Source organism: Buteo buteo, chromosome 24, assembly GCF_964188355.1.
Source record: "Buteo buteo chromosome 24, bButBut1.hap1.1, whole genome shotgun sequence".
Taxonomy (NCBI): domain Eukaryota; kingdom Metazoa; phylum Chordata; class Aves; order Accipitriformes; family Accipitridae; genus Buteo; species Buteo buteo.
The window spans coordinates 10682546-10698820 of record NC_134194.1 but is presented as its reverse complement, the minus strand read 5'-3'; the positions used below and the strand labels follow the sequence as shown (position 1 = coordinate 10698820).

Genomic DNA, 16275 nt, shown 5'->3' with positions numbered 1-16275 from the left:
TTTTGGCTCCGTGGGACACTCTCTGCACCCTCCTCTTGCAGGACAGCCCCTTGTCCCCCCCACTACAGCACCCACGGGTGGGCCGGCACCACCGGAGCTGCCTGTGCTGCACAGCTCGCTCCGCAGGCCGTGGCACGCCACGGAGGGCATGGAGTAACCCTGTGGGGCTGCCACCCGGCCCAGTGCCTGGCCTGGCACTGGTGAGACACGGCAAACTTCATCCCTCTGAATCAGCCCTGCCACGTCCTGGCTAGAAGCCGGTTTTGTCACTCGCCACCCCTGCAGCGTGCCAGGCACCGGGAGCAGGGATCCCAGCACGGGGCAGACCTGGTCACCGGGTATCCCGGCCTCCTCAGGGAGCGGGACACCTGCAGCAGCCCTGCTCCGTCTCCACAGTAGCCTGTGCACGGTGCCCATCTCTCCCCAGGGAGGGATCGCACCCACACTGTCCCCAGCTGGGGTTCGGGGACGTGTGTATCCGGCGTGCTCGCGCACCAGGGCCCTGCTCGCTGCCAGCCCCCCGCCGCCGCACACCAGAGTCCTCAAGCTGTGCTGCCAGTGCTCACCCACACACACACACTGTCCCCGGTCCCTGCTCGCCAGGCTCACATGCTTGCATTATCCTAGGTGCGGTGCCAAGGCACGCAACTGCTCCCTCCGGCCCCGGCCTCCCTGTTCCCCGCAGCTCCTTTTCACCACCCGGCTACACGCCGGAGCGGCAGCACACGTGGCCTCTGAATAGGGGGGCCCTTTGCAACGGTGCCATTTCCCATCCTGCTGGCACCAGGAATGCATCTGCGATGCCCCGGCCCTCTGCCTGGAGCTCAGCCACGAATGGGGCACCCCTGGCAGCCTGTGGGGACAGGCATATGCCCATGGCGGCAGGCAGTAACAGCATCCTGCTGGGGCCTCGGTCTGGGCAAGGTTGCAGTGATGCTGGGCTGACTTCAGTGGGTGCTGGTCACAGCCGCACCCCCCTCCTTCCCGTCTGCCCCGTTTCCTGCCACCACATCTCCACCCCGGGCTGTGCTCCCCCGAGTACATCTCCCTGGGATGGCAACTCCTGCATGGCCCTGGGCTTGGTCCTGTCTGGCACACTGCAGTGGCCAGGGATGCCCCATTCTCTGGGCAGAGATGCTCCTGCCTCCCATCAGTTTTTCCGCAGCCCACTCTCTCCACACACCTCATCCCCCCGGGCCCCCTCCCACACCATGATACTACAGCAATTTCATGTGGCCACCAGCAAACCACTCCGGGCACCACCCGGTTTAAAACAACCTGACAAGAAAAGCCAGCCGATTGCTGTGCCCCCGCACAGCCTCACTGACAGCAATTTGGGCCCCAGAAGGGGGGTCGCAGAGGGGCAGGGCTGGGACTCCAAAGGCTGTCTCTGCCCCCGAGCATCCTGACCCCCTCCTCAGGGTTGCTGAAAGCATGGGAACACCAGGAGGCCTCACAGCTCGGCTCCACGGGGCTCCCGGGACAGCAGGCAGGGTGTTATCCATCTGCAGAAAGGCGATGGGGAAAAAAACCTCATCCCCTCCCGCTGGGCCATTGCTAATAACGAAGCGCGTGGGGGGGAACGGAGCTAAGCGACCTCAGAGTCACATTCAGGGCTATAAAAGGAAGCTGGGTCTCCAGCACGGCGCCTCTTCCATAAAAGCAACCAGAGGATGAGGGGGCTGTGAGCAGAGCTGAGAAATAGCTGCCAGGCAGCAGGAGAGGAGCCTTTAGCGCTGAGCAAAGTGTGAGGTGCACATATGCTTCTGTTTCTGCACATCTACATCTTCATGAAACCTGCCCGAAACTGTGTCATCTATTTTGAACAGCGCGGAGAAATACTTTGATCTGCCTCCGCTAGCCCTGGCTCCAGTTCAGGCACCGGTAAGTGACTGGCATACAGGTGGCCGATCCCAAAACCTGCATGATGGAGAGACCGGAGTAGGGCTCCTGGGCCAACATCTCCCTCCAGCTGACCGCAGCGAGGGACATGACGGGTCCCGGGAACACCTCCAGAGCACTGCACCATGTGTCCAAGCCTACCTGCAATCTTTGTGCGAGATACCAGTGCTGGTTTGGTGCCGCGAGGCTGAAGAGGCTGTTGGGAACTCTTGGGCAGCGCGTCTCCACATTGCCCTGGGGCGAGGACAGGCCTCGAGCTGGGGAGGAGGACACGCTGGGCCTGCCTGTGCCTTGGATGATGCAAAGCAGCATGGCCTGATCCTCACCGCCCTGTGCCGCCACCTCAACCTCTTCCTCGGGAGGCAGGCCCCCTCGCATCCCAGTCCGCAGGGCTCCAGACTCCTCACCCAGCTCCGGAGCAGCACGGAGAGCAGACAGCACCAGATCTCTCCAGACGCCCCATCCTGCTGCCCCTACACAGTACACAACCCCCACACTTGGCTCTGATGCTTTTGCCTCCCTCATCCCGGCGCTCCTCCCCGGAGATGCCACGTCCCCAGGACCACTTGTCTTCCCAGGATGGTGACAGCTTCTGTCTGGGGACATCTGCAGGCACCCAGCAAAGCGACCACCCCAGGAAGTGCCAGGCAGGGGACAAGGACAGAAGGGGGCCAGGAAACGCGGAGGGCCTGGTGCCAGCGCTGGCGACGGGGCTGAATGGAGGGGTACCGGCTGCTCGGCTGGGTCTGCCCAGCTTGAGGAGGCAGAAGCACCCAAAATGCATGCCAAGACCCCAGAGCCAGCACAGTACAGTCCCACACATGGCACGGTCTGTGAGCCAGCCCAAGCACCCTCCGCTCTGGAGCGGCACAGCACCATTTCACCCAACAGCCCGAGCAAGCAGCCAGGCCAGGCTGGTGATGGAGGACAGGAGCTCAGCGCCGGCAAGGGTCTCCCTTGAGAGTCGGCGGGCATCTCTGCCACCCCTCGACAGACCAGGGTCAGCGGCAGCATCCTAGAGGTCACAGCGCCTGTTCGCTCCCAGCACAAGCGAGCACAGACCAGGCACTGCTCCACGGTCGCTGGTCCCGCCTGGGGCTCAAGAGCCAGGTCCCAAGCAAGGCATGCGGCCCCCCTGCCCAGCTCTACACATCCCACTTCCCAGCAAAAGGTGCTGGTGTGGCTGATTTCTACCAACCCCAAACAACTGTCAGCCCCCAGGGCCCTTCCTCACCTGTTGGGACATGACCAGCTTCCCCACCTCCTGGGTCCAGCACTGCAGAGCACGCAGGAACGTTCCCAGCAGCCAGAGGAGGACACTCACCTCCTCCTCCTCGTGTCTCCTGTCCCAGGGCGCTCTCCCAGCACACAGCATCAGTGCTGCTGCCACTTCCCATGGGCTGCTCTTGCTCTGACAGTAGCGGGTCCCCAGGTCATCGCATGGGTTGGGCTCCTGGGGACCCAGGGTTTGCAGGGTGCATCTGCCCGGTCACCTCCTGCTCACAAGCACCCCAAGGCTGTACAGCCCTTTGCCCAGTCACCTTCTCCGAGCTGTCCACTGACCCAGACAAGCCACATCCACAGCGGGGGGCTCGAGCCCACAGCAGAGCCCTCGCAGCAAGGGACCAGCACTGTGATACCCTCATCAAGTAACTACCCCCTGTCCTGCTGGAAGGGGCAGCCCAGGCCCTTGTCCTGCCACGACATGGGAGAAACTGGCCTGGCAGCAAAGCAGGGCCGGGGCAGCTAGAGCAAGTGGGTGAGCAGCCTAGCCCCCCCCCAGCCTTGCCTCTCCCTCATCAACCCAAACTCTCCTGTTCCCACCTCCAAGGAAAGCGTCCCAGCCCCTGCCTCACCCAGGAAAGCTCTTGCTCCCCTCAACTCAGGTGGGTTAGAGGCAACCATCCTAATTCCTGCACTTCACCTCACCAGCACTGCGGTTCTTCCCAGGACACCTCATACAGGGCCAGAGCAGATCCCAGTTGCCCTCAGGGCTGCTGGGGGGAAAGCAGGGTCTCCAACCCCCCTGAAAAATCTGAGGCACCACATGCCACAGAAGGCAGGCAAGGAAAGGAGCAGTTCAGTCAGAACTCTCCTCCTTACTCCACAGAGAAGTCCTGGGCTACCTCAACTGCTGACATCCCGCAAAGCTGCAGATGCTGGAGCTCGGGGCACGGCTCAACCACAACCACTTCCTGCAATGAGGTGACCACAGCACAGCCCTGGGGGTACCTGGCAGCTGAAACACAGGCATCATCTCACTCGGTGCCCGTTTCAGACTGGCTTGGCCTCCGAACCAGAGCAGATCGCCTGTCCAGACAGAGCGTAGCCAGGGCCAAGCCAGAAACAGGTGCGCTGAAGCCAGTAAGGTGAAAGGAGCAGGAAAAAGGAGCTGCACGGCACAGCCCAGGGCATTCACAGCTCACAGGTGCCCTGATAGTTCTTTATTGTCCTCTGAGCTAGGTGGCAGGTCAGCCATGTCCAGCGCGGGAAAATTGCCTCCTGCACCTGCCCTGGGACGCAGCACCAGTGTCCGCAGCGACGCCACCGAGTCCCACTCTTGGCCTCTTCTGTTGGTCCCAGCAAAGCCCGGTTCCTGGTTCTCGGCCTTTTCTGTTTCTCTGTGTCTCGCCAGCACCACCATGCTCGTCTGCTGCAAAAATCCTGCCTGCTCCCAGCAGCTCGGTGGCAGCCCCGTCGTCTTGGCACAAGCACAGCACACACGACTGGCACACGGGAGACGGGCTCAGCCAAACGTGCACCAAGGGGTCTCGCTTGTGTCACAGTCCAACAAGATATTAAGGACGGTGCAAGGGGCTCCTGCCACACTCAGAGCTGTCCGTGACTCAATTCGGTACCTCACGTTGTTCAGACCTCCCTCCCGATCCACCTTAAACTGTTCCTGAGGAAGAGAAAGACCATTCAGCCCACGCTGGCTTCCAGCAGAGAAGGAAGCACCCAGTGCCCAGGGAGGGAGCGCAGAGCTGGCAGGGGAGGACATGAGCAAGGTGGGCTCAGAGCACATGATCACAACCCAAATCTCCTGTGGTTCCCCTTGACCACACTGAGGTCTCACCTGCTTCTGTGCAGCAATGCGCTTCTGGTCTCTCTTCCTCCAAGCTGGGTCGTGCAGGTGCTGGAAAGTCTCGTATCCAGTTGTGATTCCAGAGGGACGGCGAACCTGGAAGGAGAGCAAAGCTTCTATAAAGTTACCAGAAAACTTGCTGCGCCTACTATTGGAGCAGGGAGCGCAGAAGGTCTGCCTTCCCCAGCTCCTGACCTGGGCAGCTACAGCCAGGGGCCGGGTGGGGAGATACTAAGGGCAATTTCAACCTAGGAGGCCATGGAGCACCCCTTACCTGGAGACCGGCTCCTTTGATACGTCGATAAAACTCATCATCCTCCCGTCCCCAGCCCCAGAAACGGTTGGACATGCCGTTGCACTGGAACGAGAGGGGCACCGTACCAGCCAAGGTCCAGTCCAGCACAACTCCACGCACCGCAGAGGAGCAGACACCAGCATCGCAAGCCCTGAGCACCAGCAGAGCCTCCCCTCTCCCGTCCCCCACCAGCTCACACCGCAGGCTGTCCCCAAACCATTTTGACTCCTTTCCCCGCTTCCCAAGCGTGGAGCACAAAACGTACAACTGTCCACCAAGACAATGTCATAGCCCCTGCCCCAAACCGGCTCTGACATCCTACACACACACTTACCATCTCATAGTGCTGCTTGGTGAGCAGCAGGATGCCACCCACATAGGTCTTATAGTGGTAGAGCGGGTGCAGCTCTGGGGATGCAACGTGGAAGGGCCCTGCCTCCGGGAAGCTGTAGTCCAGCTGCTCGTTGAGGGGCAGGAGATCGACATCATGCATCGCAATGTAGTCGGTGTCGTTGCCGCTCTCCAGGAAGCCCACGTTGATCAGGGATGCCCTGTTAAACCTGCCATGGGACCAGGTTGTCTCAGAGCCACGCACAGCAGCCACCGTCCCTTCACATCCCTCTCCTGTGCTCCTCAATGCTAGGTGTTCAACTGGTCCCCAAATGGGGGCACACACAAACATGGTGTTCCCTGTCTCCACAGTGCCGGGTGCCACAGCTGTCCCTCCTGAAGCTGCACCCCTGCTTCTACCTACGCAGGCAGCACACGCTGACCCTGATGGTGATGGGCAGGGGTTTGGCCACTAGAGACCCCAAGGGGCTACAGCAAGCACCGTCCTGCCCAAGGCTGGCTGGGGAGCTCCACAGCACCCACCGGGGCTGCAGGCAGGTACCGGACAGTGAGCAGGGGCTGAGCAACAGCATTTCCAAACCGCCCACAGTATTTCTTTGAATTTCACTGTCCCCAGATGTTTGCTGCTATAGACCTGCGACACTGAGGGGAAAGCTGAAGTATCTGCGGGTAGATAATTCTCCTCTTGCTTAGAAAGAGAGAAGTAAAGTATTGTTTTGCCCTTCTATAAGCTCTAGAGTGAGTAAATTTGGGCAGAGCATCACGGCCCAGCCCCGACTCCCCCTTGCCCAGGCCCTACACTTCTCCACACCGCCAGAGGCAAGCGGGACACCCTCTCAGCAGGGACAAAGTTTTGGAGAAGGGCCCCCTCGCTCCCTTTTTCTGCCGGGCTTCGCCGTGGCGAGGGGAGACGCTACCTGAAATGATCCACCTGGTTGAGGACGAAGATGTGATGGCGGATCCTCTTCTTGCTCAGGAAGCGGTGCATGTAGGGCACGAAGGCCAGCAGCTCCTCGAAGCGCTCTCGGAATGGGACGAGCAGAGCCAGGCGGTGGGGACCCCACGACGGCTCGTCCTCCGCCGGCAGGAGGGGGACCTGGGGCGGGCAGGGCTGGCGGGGAGCCCCCCGGCTCTGCCCACCGCCGGGAACCGGCCCCTCACCCGAGCAGCTGAGCTGGAGCCAGAGCAGCGAGGCGAAGCCCAGGAGCAGCGCCAGGAAGAAGAGCGGGAAGACGGAGAACCGGCCGGGCAGCAGGCCCAGCAGCGGCGGGGACCTGGGGGCACAGCGGGCGGGGGTCAGCGGCCGGCGGGGACCCCCGAGCCCCACCACACCCCCCCCCCAAACTCCCCACCACACACACACACACACACACACCCCCGCCCGCTGTCGCCCCGCTCACCCGCCGCCGCGCAGGCGGAGCGCGGCCCTGCGGCGGGCCGGGCCCATGGCGCTCGGCCGGCCCCGCCACCCGGCCCCGCCGCCGCGGGACACGCTGGCTGCGCCCCGCCGCTAATACCCCCCCCCCCCCCCCCCCGCCGGAAACACGGCCCGGCCCCGCCGTTCCGCTCCGCTCCCTTCCGCCCGGCGGGGCGGGCCGGGGGCGGGCCCGGGCCTGCGGGGACACACACGCCCCCACGCACGCCCCGCTGGCCGGGGACTCCCCTCCGCCGGGCACCCCGAAACCTCCGGGACAGCCCCTGTTCCTTGGTGTGTGTGTCATCGTCCCCCCCAATTCCTCTGGGACCCTCCGGGGATTCCCCCCCCCCCCCACTCCAAGGACAAACCACCACCAAGCTCGGACCCCCCCCGGGGGCAACAACACCCCCTCCCAGCCCAGCCCCAACACCCAAAGACACCCCCCAGCTCTCTCCTATCCCCCAGCCCACCCCCTTTTCCCACCCCAGACAGAGCCAGAGCCGCAGGTGGTGTCAGTCCTTTAATGCCCCACTCAGCCCCCTCCCCACAGCCCCCTTACATTCACACCCGCCGCTACTCGCCCTCCGCCCCCCCCCCCACACACAGGCAGCACGGCAGGTCTCGTCTGGTGGGGGGAGCACTGGAAAAACAGGGGAAAGACCTCCAGGCTCCCGCACTGCAGCCCTGGGGGCCCCAGCAGGCATCACCCCCCTCGGTCCAAGCCACCAGACGCCAAGGGCCGGGCACGGGTCACAGCCAAACAGACAGATAAGAAAATACTTCTGATATTTCTCAGAAACAGCTTTTAGAAACCACAGTTTTTACAGCTCCCCGTAGAAAAGATGGGTTTGGGCACAGGCCGCTGCCCAGGGCTTCTGCTAGTAGAAACGCTTGTTCCGCTCCTGGCGTTTCTGGAAGACCACAGCTCCCACCACAGCGCAGACGATGATGCCCAGCAGCGCACAGAGCAGGAGCAAGAACACCTTCCAGCCTGTCAGAGGCCCGCTTCGGAAATTCCCCGTTGGGTCATCCACATTGTCTGCAAGGATAAGAACAGCTACAGAGACCAACCCAACCTCGGCTCCTGCGGGGTCTCGCAGGGTGTCACAGCTCTGATGCCTTTCAACAGGCCTTTAAGAGTCCCAGTCCTCCACTGAAGGTTTCCAAAGCCCAGAGACTCACCTTTGGGTGATTTAAGGAGGCTGACACTGGGCTCAATCTTGGTCCAGTCAACGGTCTCATCTTCTAGAGGGTGCTCCACCATGAGCTGGAATAGCTTCATCGAGATAATGTCGTGATTGTCTGGGAAACAACCATCAGCACCAAACACTGTCAGAAGCTCCGAGAGATGTCCACGCACTCAGAGCTCCCCTAGGACCGTGCTCTGCTAGGTCCAGGTCTCCTTCCCTCTCAAGCCACCCTCACACCCCAGGTATCAAACTGCAATTTGGGATGTTCCTTAGCTCTCAGATGCCTCCTTTCCCAGGCCACGTGTCCCTACCCAAGAGGTTTTCAAGAGACTGGTGAACAATTCAGGGAAAGGAAGCCATTGAAGCCATCCAATGCATCCACAGTGTTATAGTCCAAGCTCCAAATAGCATGTGTTCCTGTGAGCAAAGCCCCCTCTCACCAGACAAGTCTCCAGTGCCAGCAGAAGCACCAAAGAAGTAGCCAGTTGGCAGCTGCACCCCTGCAATGTCAATGCAGTTCTTCCATTCATTCTTGTCTTCCACATCGGTCATCACCTGTAAAGACCAAGGGAGCGTCACACCAGGAACACATGCTGCCATCCTGCCCACCTGCAACTCTCTTGGAGCTGGAGGCGCAGGAGAAGCAGGAAAACCATCTCCACGTCACCTACTGACACAGCAACACCCACCCCTCAGCACTGCCTTGTCTAACATGCGAGAGACACCCTGCAGAAGGTGTCACCACATCTCACCGTGAGACGACCTCGGGAGTACCGAATTGCCAGGAAAGTGTCGTGATTCTGGTTCCGAAGGTCGGCAGTGCACCCAGCTAGCTCTGTCCAGCGCCCATCCTTACTGTGGTCATACGTCAGGGAGCCGTTGTTCACCATTGCAGAGATATAGGGGAACACGCGCTGCAGGGAGGAGAGCACTACTGCTTTCAGTCTGCAGGACCCTTCGAGCTGCAGACCAAGAGCCACCTTCCCCTGCCTGGTCAGAAGCCTCAGCAAGAGGAGGATCTCAGCCAGGCGTGGCAACAGAGCCACGGCTTTGCTGCACAGTCAGGCATAGAGGGCAGAACAATGAAATCAAGGCTTATTTTCTGCAGAAAGCTGCTTCTAAATGGAGTGAGAGCTTGTTCTAGCTAAAGCAGAGTAGCCATTGCTGACTTGTATCAAGACTCGCCCTGAGCCCACACCATATGGCACAGCCAGGGCAATGAGACCGCCCCAAACTTACAGAGTAAGCACCAGATCGGGTAAGAAGTGTAAGAACAGAGCACAGGACCCAGAATGGGCAGAAGTCTCACATAAGCAGCATAACCACACTCAGGGCTTCGCAGTCAGTAGATTACATACACCAGGAGAGGACAACTGGAGGCAAGAATTCACCTCCCAGTGAGCATCAAGACAACAGGGAGATGGGTCATTTCCAGATGCTTTATGACTCAAGTATCACATTTTTGGTGCAATAGATCTCACCAGCACAGTTACATTTCTCACTGTGCTGCAACAAGATCCACAAACACAGAGCAGGACAGAAGAAAAGGACCACCAGTCCCCACTGGACTGACCTGTATTTCAGCCACGGGGAATTCTGGAGCAAAAAGCCAGCCCAGGAGTTTCTCTTTTAGAGACACCCAAGTTACAGAGAATAAGGCCAGAAACAACATGGAATGAGCAACCAAAGCACAGAGAAGTTCAGGAAAACACACTCAAGATGAATATACTCTTAGGCTGGTTCCTCTAATTTTACTTAATAGGTGATGCATAGTTTACACCAGCCCCGTGCCACACTCTCAGGCAGAAGGGGAAAGGCCTTAGAAACATTTGTGTAGTCAACAATAGCAGAAGATGGAGCAAGGACCTTCTTGTCTCTGTTAATGCATGTGCAAACTCTTGCCTTTACCAGCTCCCACGACAGGAAGAGCGGCCCACTCTCATGTAAGGAGAGACTTTTCCTCGGTCCGGATGTGAAGCACTCGGAGCACGAAGCCATGAGGAAACAACCTCCTCAGCACTGAACAAGCTCCCCAAACTACTCACCTCTGTTGCTTCATCATTGGGATACGTATCAAGGAAAATAGCCAGTCCGTGGAAGTTGTCCTTGCTGCCAAAGACAGGACCTGGAGCAGGGCAGAACATTGGAAACAGAAGGCGCTCAGACAGAATTTCTGCTCAGACTTCTATTGAAAAGAGCTGTAAGAGCTGTTTATTGCCAGGCAGATGACTGAGGGCACCTGCTCCCGGGGCAGAAAGCACCATCCTGATCTAGTGAAACCAGACAGAGGGGAGCTCAAACACCCTCCCTGGCAAGAAACTTTCCAGGGCAGGGGCAGCAACCTGGGCTGCCCCAGGGCATGCATGAGTGCCGACAGGGCCTCAGCCCAGCCAGGCAGCCCCCCGGCTGCGCACCGTACCTGGCACCAGCCGCTCCTGCGTGTACCACAGCGCCAGGCCGTCCCCATGCAGGTTCTTCTTGCCAGCTCCATGGATCTTGAAGTGGACGTGGAGCTCCCAGTCCTTGAGGAAGCAGGGCTGCGCGGAGACCGCCCAGCGGCGTCAGTCCAAGAGCCGGGAGAGGCGATGGGGCCGCTCCGGGCCCCCGCCGGTCACCCCCCGGGCCCCCGCCCCCCCGCCGGTCTGCCCCCGGGCTCTCACCACACGGTTCCAGATGGAGCCCTCCCGGCTGCGCTCGTCGGGCGTCAGGCGGACGTATTGGCTAGTGACCATGGTGCTGCCCTGGAAGTCCCACAGCGGCATCGCGGCGGAGCCCGCGCCTGCAAAGCGGCAGAGAGCGAGCGCGGCTCAGCCCGGGCCGCCGCGGGGCGTCCGCCCGGCCCTCCCGCCCGGCCCCGCGCTCACCCTGATACGGCTTCATCAGCGAATGCTCCCGCTTCAGGTGCTCGCTGTTGCCATCCGTGAGCTCGGCGGGCGCCGGGCGCGGCCCGGCCACCGCCAACAGCAGCGCCGCCGCCGCCAGCAGCCCGCCCGCACCCGCCGCCATCCTCCGCTTCCGCCTTCCGGCGCGCCGCTCCCGCCCTCAGCCCCGCCCGGGAACGGCAGCCCGCGCCACCAATCAGAAGCCCTCACACCACCGCGTACACGCCTCCGCGGGTAAACGTCACTCCTGCCCGCCTATGGCAGGGAAGGGGGCGGAGCCAGAGAGGCACGCAGCTCCCGCCGTGCTTTGGGCGGGGCGGTTGGGAGGGAGGGGAGGAGCGGCAGAGCGCCTCCCGGCGTGCACTGCGCGGCGGCGGCGCGCAGCATGCCGGGAGCTGTAGTCCGCGCTCCCTCCTCATGCCAGTCACGTGCGCGCGGGAACGTGCGCGGCTCGTGCCGCCCGCGGGACACGTGATCCGCTCCGGCGGCGCTGACTGACGCGGCGGTCCCCGGCAGCCTGTCGCCATGGCAACGCTACACAAGATGGCGCCAGGCGTTAGGGACGGGGCTCGGCTCCGGCCCCGGCCCGCCCGGGGGTCCCGGCCCCGGGACCGGCCCCGGCCCGGGGCCCCGCAGGCCTCGCCGGGCCGCAGAGCGGCGAGGCGGGGAGCAGCGCTGTCCCAGCACCGCGGGAAGGACTGGCCGAGGCAGCGCGGAGGTCACAGGCAGCTTTATTGAGGGCCGCCTGCGGGCAGGCAGGGCTGCAGCCCAGGGCCTGGCACAGTGCAAGGCTCCCAGCCCCGCTGCGGCTTGTCTCCCACCCGTCCCCAGAGGCGCGGGCGCTCAGCCACGGAGCCGCATCTTCCAGTCCTCGGGATGGGCATCTTCGGCGGGGCGACAGAAGCCCCAGCTCCCGGGCATTTAGGACGATGCGCTTCCCAGGGGCTCTTGCAGAGCAGCCCCTCTTGGTGGCATGCGCAGCGTGGCTGCAACCAAGGCTGTCAGCAGGCAATGAAACACCTCCATTGGTGGCTGCCCAGCCAGGTCCTCTCTGTGTCTTTGTGCTTGTCCCAGGTCCCGTGCATGTGTGGGAGCTCCTCTGGCCAGCGAAAGATACTGAACTCAGGCTTTCCAAAGCCAGCTGCTGTGGCTGGGGCAGCACCAGTCACATCCTACAGAAGCGGAAAGGAATACACACCATTTGGTTGGCTGTACGTGCCATGTCTGAGGGTGTAGCCAGTGGCGCCGTGGGGTGCCCAGTGTGCCCTGGGCAGTGTGTGCGTTGCAGCAGCCTCTGCGGGGTGTGCCAGCAGTGCGGATGGACAAGTCCTGAGCAGGTTCTCATTCTGGAGGTGTGCAAGCCCTTGACACAGTGGGACATGTGCTTCCCTCCAATAGCACGGGGGCTGCAGGAGGGTTGGAGGGTATGAGGAGCCCGTGGAAGCCCAGGAGGCCCGGAGAAGGGAAGCCAACTGATAGTTAAAGACTGGGTGGGAAGCCCATCTGAGCATGGCAGCCTGAGGCTCAGGGCTCAGCCGAGCCCTTGGGGGCAGTCTAGGGACCAGGGGGGTTGGCCATGGCTTAGGGACCTGCAGCTCAGTCTTGTCTGGTACTTTGCAACTCTCACTTCTTCCTGTTCATGATCTGGCTGGAAATCCAGTTCATCCCATCCTGGAGGGAAGAGAGATATGTGAGCACAGCCCCAAAAGCATGGCAGATTCTTGGGTCCTCTCCCACCTCTGCAGAGCCTACAGGCCCTCATCTCTACCTGTACTCCTTCCCCAGACAAGGCTGAGCAGGCCTGGATCTGCCATTCCCGGTCCCGGTAGGTGTGGAGGCTCAGCCCTTCTGCAATTTCAGCTGCAGGTGCTGCAGTCACTAGGTCCTGCTTGTTGGCAAACACCAGCAGTGGGACCCCCGTGAGGGACTCGTCCTCGGTGAGCTCTGCCAGCTCCTGCCAAGAGAGAACCGTCTCCCAGGGCTGCTGCCTGCTGCTGCCCTCCTCCATGGAGCTGCCGCACTGCTTGCCTTAGCTGCCCAGGGCGGGCTGGGGCACCTCGGTCCCCCGAAGTGCCTCACTCCCCTCTCTCTGGTGCTCTTATTGCAACCAAAGAAGCTGTGAGGTGTTGACATCCCGAAGGAGAAACATGCACCCCTGAAGCTCCATCTGCCCTGAAGAGAACGTGGGACTCGCACAGTACTACCTGAGGGCTGAAGCACTCCAGGCACCGAGAGCCTGGGGCAAAGGGCAGCTACAGGAGGCTGCTGTCAGCCCTGTGCTGTCTGGCACACCCACGCCGCCGTCTGGTGCCAGTACAGCCAAGACTGGCACTCGGAGTCTCACCTTCCCCTCTCCGGCTTCATTCTCAGGGTTTGTAACTCTGAATTCGCTACTTGTAAACCTTTGCTTGGTCGTATCGCTAACCTGGCACTGGGGAGGTGGCAGGAGTGCTGGTGACCAAGGGGTCACTTTCATCAGGGGCAGAGTTACCCCTGTGCCGGGTACCCCTGGGGCATCGCACCTGGCTTTGGGGGAGCTCCTGGACACGGATCTGCCATAGAGTGGGGTGGCTTTGCGTGCTGAGACTCTGATCATGACCCCTTCCCAAATAGCTCTGGGGACAGCTTGGCCCCCACAGTAGCACTGCCGCATGATAAAGAGCAGCCTCGCTCCCTGCTCCAGTCTTCAAAGAGCTCGTGCCAGATGGATCTGAGCCCCAGGACCCCACACCCACCCCCCACTGGACCCCTCATACCTGCCCTGTCTCCTCGAAACGCTTCTGGTCTGCGCTGTCAATAACATAAATCTGCCATGGGGACAAAACGGACAGTCAGCAGCTCCTCCTTGCCCGGCTGCACGGCCCACTGCCTTTTGCAGGGGCCACATGCCTCTGCTGGGGTACGAGGTACAGAGCCCCACGCAGAGGGCATGGGTCTCCACGCACGGGGCTGTGGGGGGCTGCAGGTGGCCGCCCCACTCACCAGCAGGTCTGTGCTGCCCAGATATTTCTTCCAGTACGGGCGGATGGAGCGCTGGCCCCCGATATCCCAGACGTTTAGCTTGAAGCCATGTGAGTGGACGCTCTTTATGTTGAAGCCCTGCACGGGGACACAAACCCCAGCATCACCCAAGGGAAGGGTAGGACCTGCCGCCCTCCCGCTGCCCTGGCCCCCAGCAGCACCTACCTGGGTGGGGGTGATGGTGCTGACCTCCTCGGACGCCAGGCGTTTCAGCAGCGTGGTCTTCCCCGCGTTGTCCAGCCCCAGCAGGACAATGCGGAGCTCCTGCTCCGGGGAACCCTTCAGCCTCTGGATGACGGAGAGCAGCCCCTGGGGGCATGGGGTGCTGGGGGAGCCCTGCAGGGTGCCAGGTCACTGCAGAGCACTGTCATTTCGGAGAGGGGAGCTGGGCGCTCTGTTGGCCATGGGTACCCTGTGTCTATGGGCTGAGCTAGCGCCAGGGCTTGGCTCCCAAGGTGTCCAGGCTCAGGGTGGTCCCATGGCAGATCTGCCCAGCCCCAATCCCCCCCCAAGGTGTGCTGTCCCTGCCCTGGGAGCCCTACCAGCTCCTAGGTGTGCTGGGGGGGACAAGCCCAGGGTATAGCCCTGGTCCTGCTCTGCCAGGCTGCTTGACACCGCAGCCGGGAGCTGGTGCCAGCACACCCACCCTGGTGCAGGCAGGATGTCACTGGATCCCACTTACCTTCTGCACATCACCCATGGTCTGGGAGTCGCTCTGCCAGCAGCACACCTGGGGAGCTGCCTGGGGCTTGTCCTGGGGTCCCGCCAGCAGCTGCGTGTCTGGCAGGCACCCCATCCCTGGGAGAGGAAGAGGATTATGGGCTCCAGAATTAGCTGCTGTTTCTCCATTTACCCACAGCATTAAATAATGCCCTTGGCAAATCCCCCAGCCAGCTGTCGCCCCGCCGTCACCCACCCCCAGGGATAAGCCAGGTCCCGCCGGGCTGGGGCTCTGAGGCACAGGGTGTCCCCTCTCCCCACAGGGCCAGGCTCCGGCTCAGGGATGGCAGCACAGAAGGAGGATGCAGAATCCAGGCACCACAGGCATCGCCGCAGGCAGAGCAAGGTGGTGGAATGGAACTGTGCAGCCGGTGTCTGATGCCGGGAGAGGCACTGCAGCCCCAGCCTCTGAGGGGGGATGCTGCCTGCTGCCCCAGGCAGTGGAGGCAGGCCACAGGCACGGTTGTGCCCTGGTGCACAGGGCTGGCACGGCTTTCCGTGCGAGGGGTGATGCCTCAGCACATCCTCGGTCCCCACATCCCAAGCAGGGTGAGGTGACACCAGCACCCACCAGCTGCCCCCTTGGGGCATGACAGGAGCTAATGCTGAGGCACACCCAGCTGCAGCTGGTCAAGGCCACGTCAGCTCCCTGCTGCCATCGAGGGAAACCACTGGGCCCTGGAGCAGGTCGAGGGCTGGGCTGTCAGCAGCCAGAGGTCGGGGATAGCACAGGACAGGGGTCTGGAGGGGCACAGGCACCTTCCCCAGCAGCCCACCCCAGCCCAGGTGGGGTGAGGGGCTTGTCTATTCGCCATTTGGATTAAATATATTAATTAAGCAATGTCTTTGATTCTTGCATGCCGCAGTTTGGTCCTCGGATCAGGTTTCCTAGCAGAGAGGTTATCCTTGTGGTGAGGACCGTGAGTCACGCACTCTTGGTGAGACATTTTTATTTATAACTCCTGTTGCAAAGCCAAGCCAAACAATACAGCTACGCTCCGACAAAGGGAAGGGGAGAAGCACAATCACCCCCTACCCCACTGCTGCTCCGTGCTGCAGCGGGGGGCAGAGGGGCAGCAGCAGGGGCCACCCTCTGCTCACCTCTGCCTGGAGACCCTGCCAGGGCTGCAGCTGTTAATGCCGCACTGCTTTTGTGCATGTTCACGGTGGGAACGCTTCATTTTTCTCTGCATAGATCTGCACCCAACTTAATGTTAGGGTTCTGCTTTTGATAGGTTAATCACCCACCTTATGTCCCAGTTATTAGCATTTCCATGAGTGGGTTGCCATGGTGCTCTGCGGTTTATCCTGTAACTGTTAGTTACTTATATTTCCTAACAAATACCCTAAAATATCCTTGACTGGTTTGTGGTTGCTGATCAACATGGAACCCCGACCTTAGGAGATGGGCA

The 16275-nt window shown here is 61.4% G+C and overlaps 3 protein-coding genes across 4 annotated transcripts; all 3 read right to left on the bottom strand.

Annotated features, from left to right (window-relative positions):
• Positions 1-4326: 4326 nt before the first annotated feature.
• B4GALT7 (beta-1,4-galactosyltransferase 7) lies at positions 4327-7158 on the bottom strand. Its single transcript, XM_075056239.1, has 6 exons — positions 7034-7158; positions 6551-6907; positions 5617-5842; positions 5262-5345; positions 4979-5083; positions 4327-4804 (listed from the first exon to the last, which is right to left on the bottom strand). The coding sequence occupies exons 1-6, from the start codon at positions 7078-7080 to the stop codon at positions 4649-4651; spliced, it is 975 nt and encodes a 324-aa protein (XP_074912340.1). The 5' UTR covers positions 7081-7158; the 3' UTR covers positions 4327-4648.
• A 680-nt stretch (positions 7159-7838) lies between these two features.
• On the bottom strand, positions 7839-11276 carry LMAN2 (lectin, mannose binding 2). The gene is made up of 8 exons (XM_075056682.1): positions 11105-11276; positions 10901-11019; positions 10660-10777; positions 10286-10365; positions 8993-9154; positions 8681-8795; positions 8233-8352; positions 7839-8089 (listed from the first exon to the last, which is right to left on the bottom strand). The coding sequence occupies exons 1-8, from the start codon at positions 11244-11246 to the stop codon at positions 7929-7931; spliced, it is 1017 nt and encodes a 338-aa protein (XP_074912783.1). The 5' UTR covers positions 11247-11276; the 3' UTR covers positions 7839-7928.
• A 1469-nt stretch (positions 11277-12745) lies between these two features.
• LOC142044313 (ADP-ribosylation factor-like protein 3) lies at positions 12746-14843 on the bottom strand. 2 transcript variants are annotated; one of them, XM_075056604.1, is made up of 6 exons: positions 14826-14843; positions 14309-14479; positions 14105-14221; positions 13879-13929; positions 12891-13076; positions 12746-12793 (listed from the first exon to the last, which is right to left on the bottom strand). In XM_075056604.1, exons 1-6 carry the CDS (start codon positions 14841-14843, stop codon positions 12746-12748), a joined length of 591 nt encoding a protein of 196 aa, XP_074912705.1. The 2 variants fall into 2 exon arrangements, with proteins under 2 accessions (XP_074912705.1, XP_074912706.1); XM_075056605.1 differs by having other exon boundaries at positions 14309-14452.
• Positions 14844-16275: the final 1432 nt, after the last annotated feature.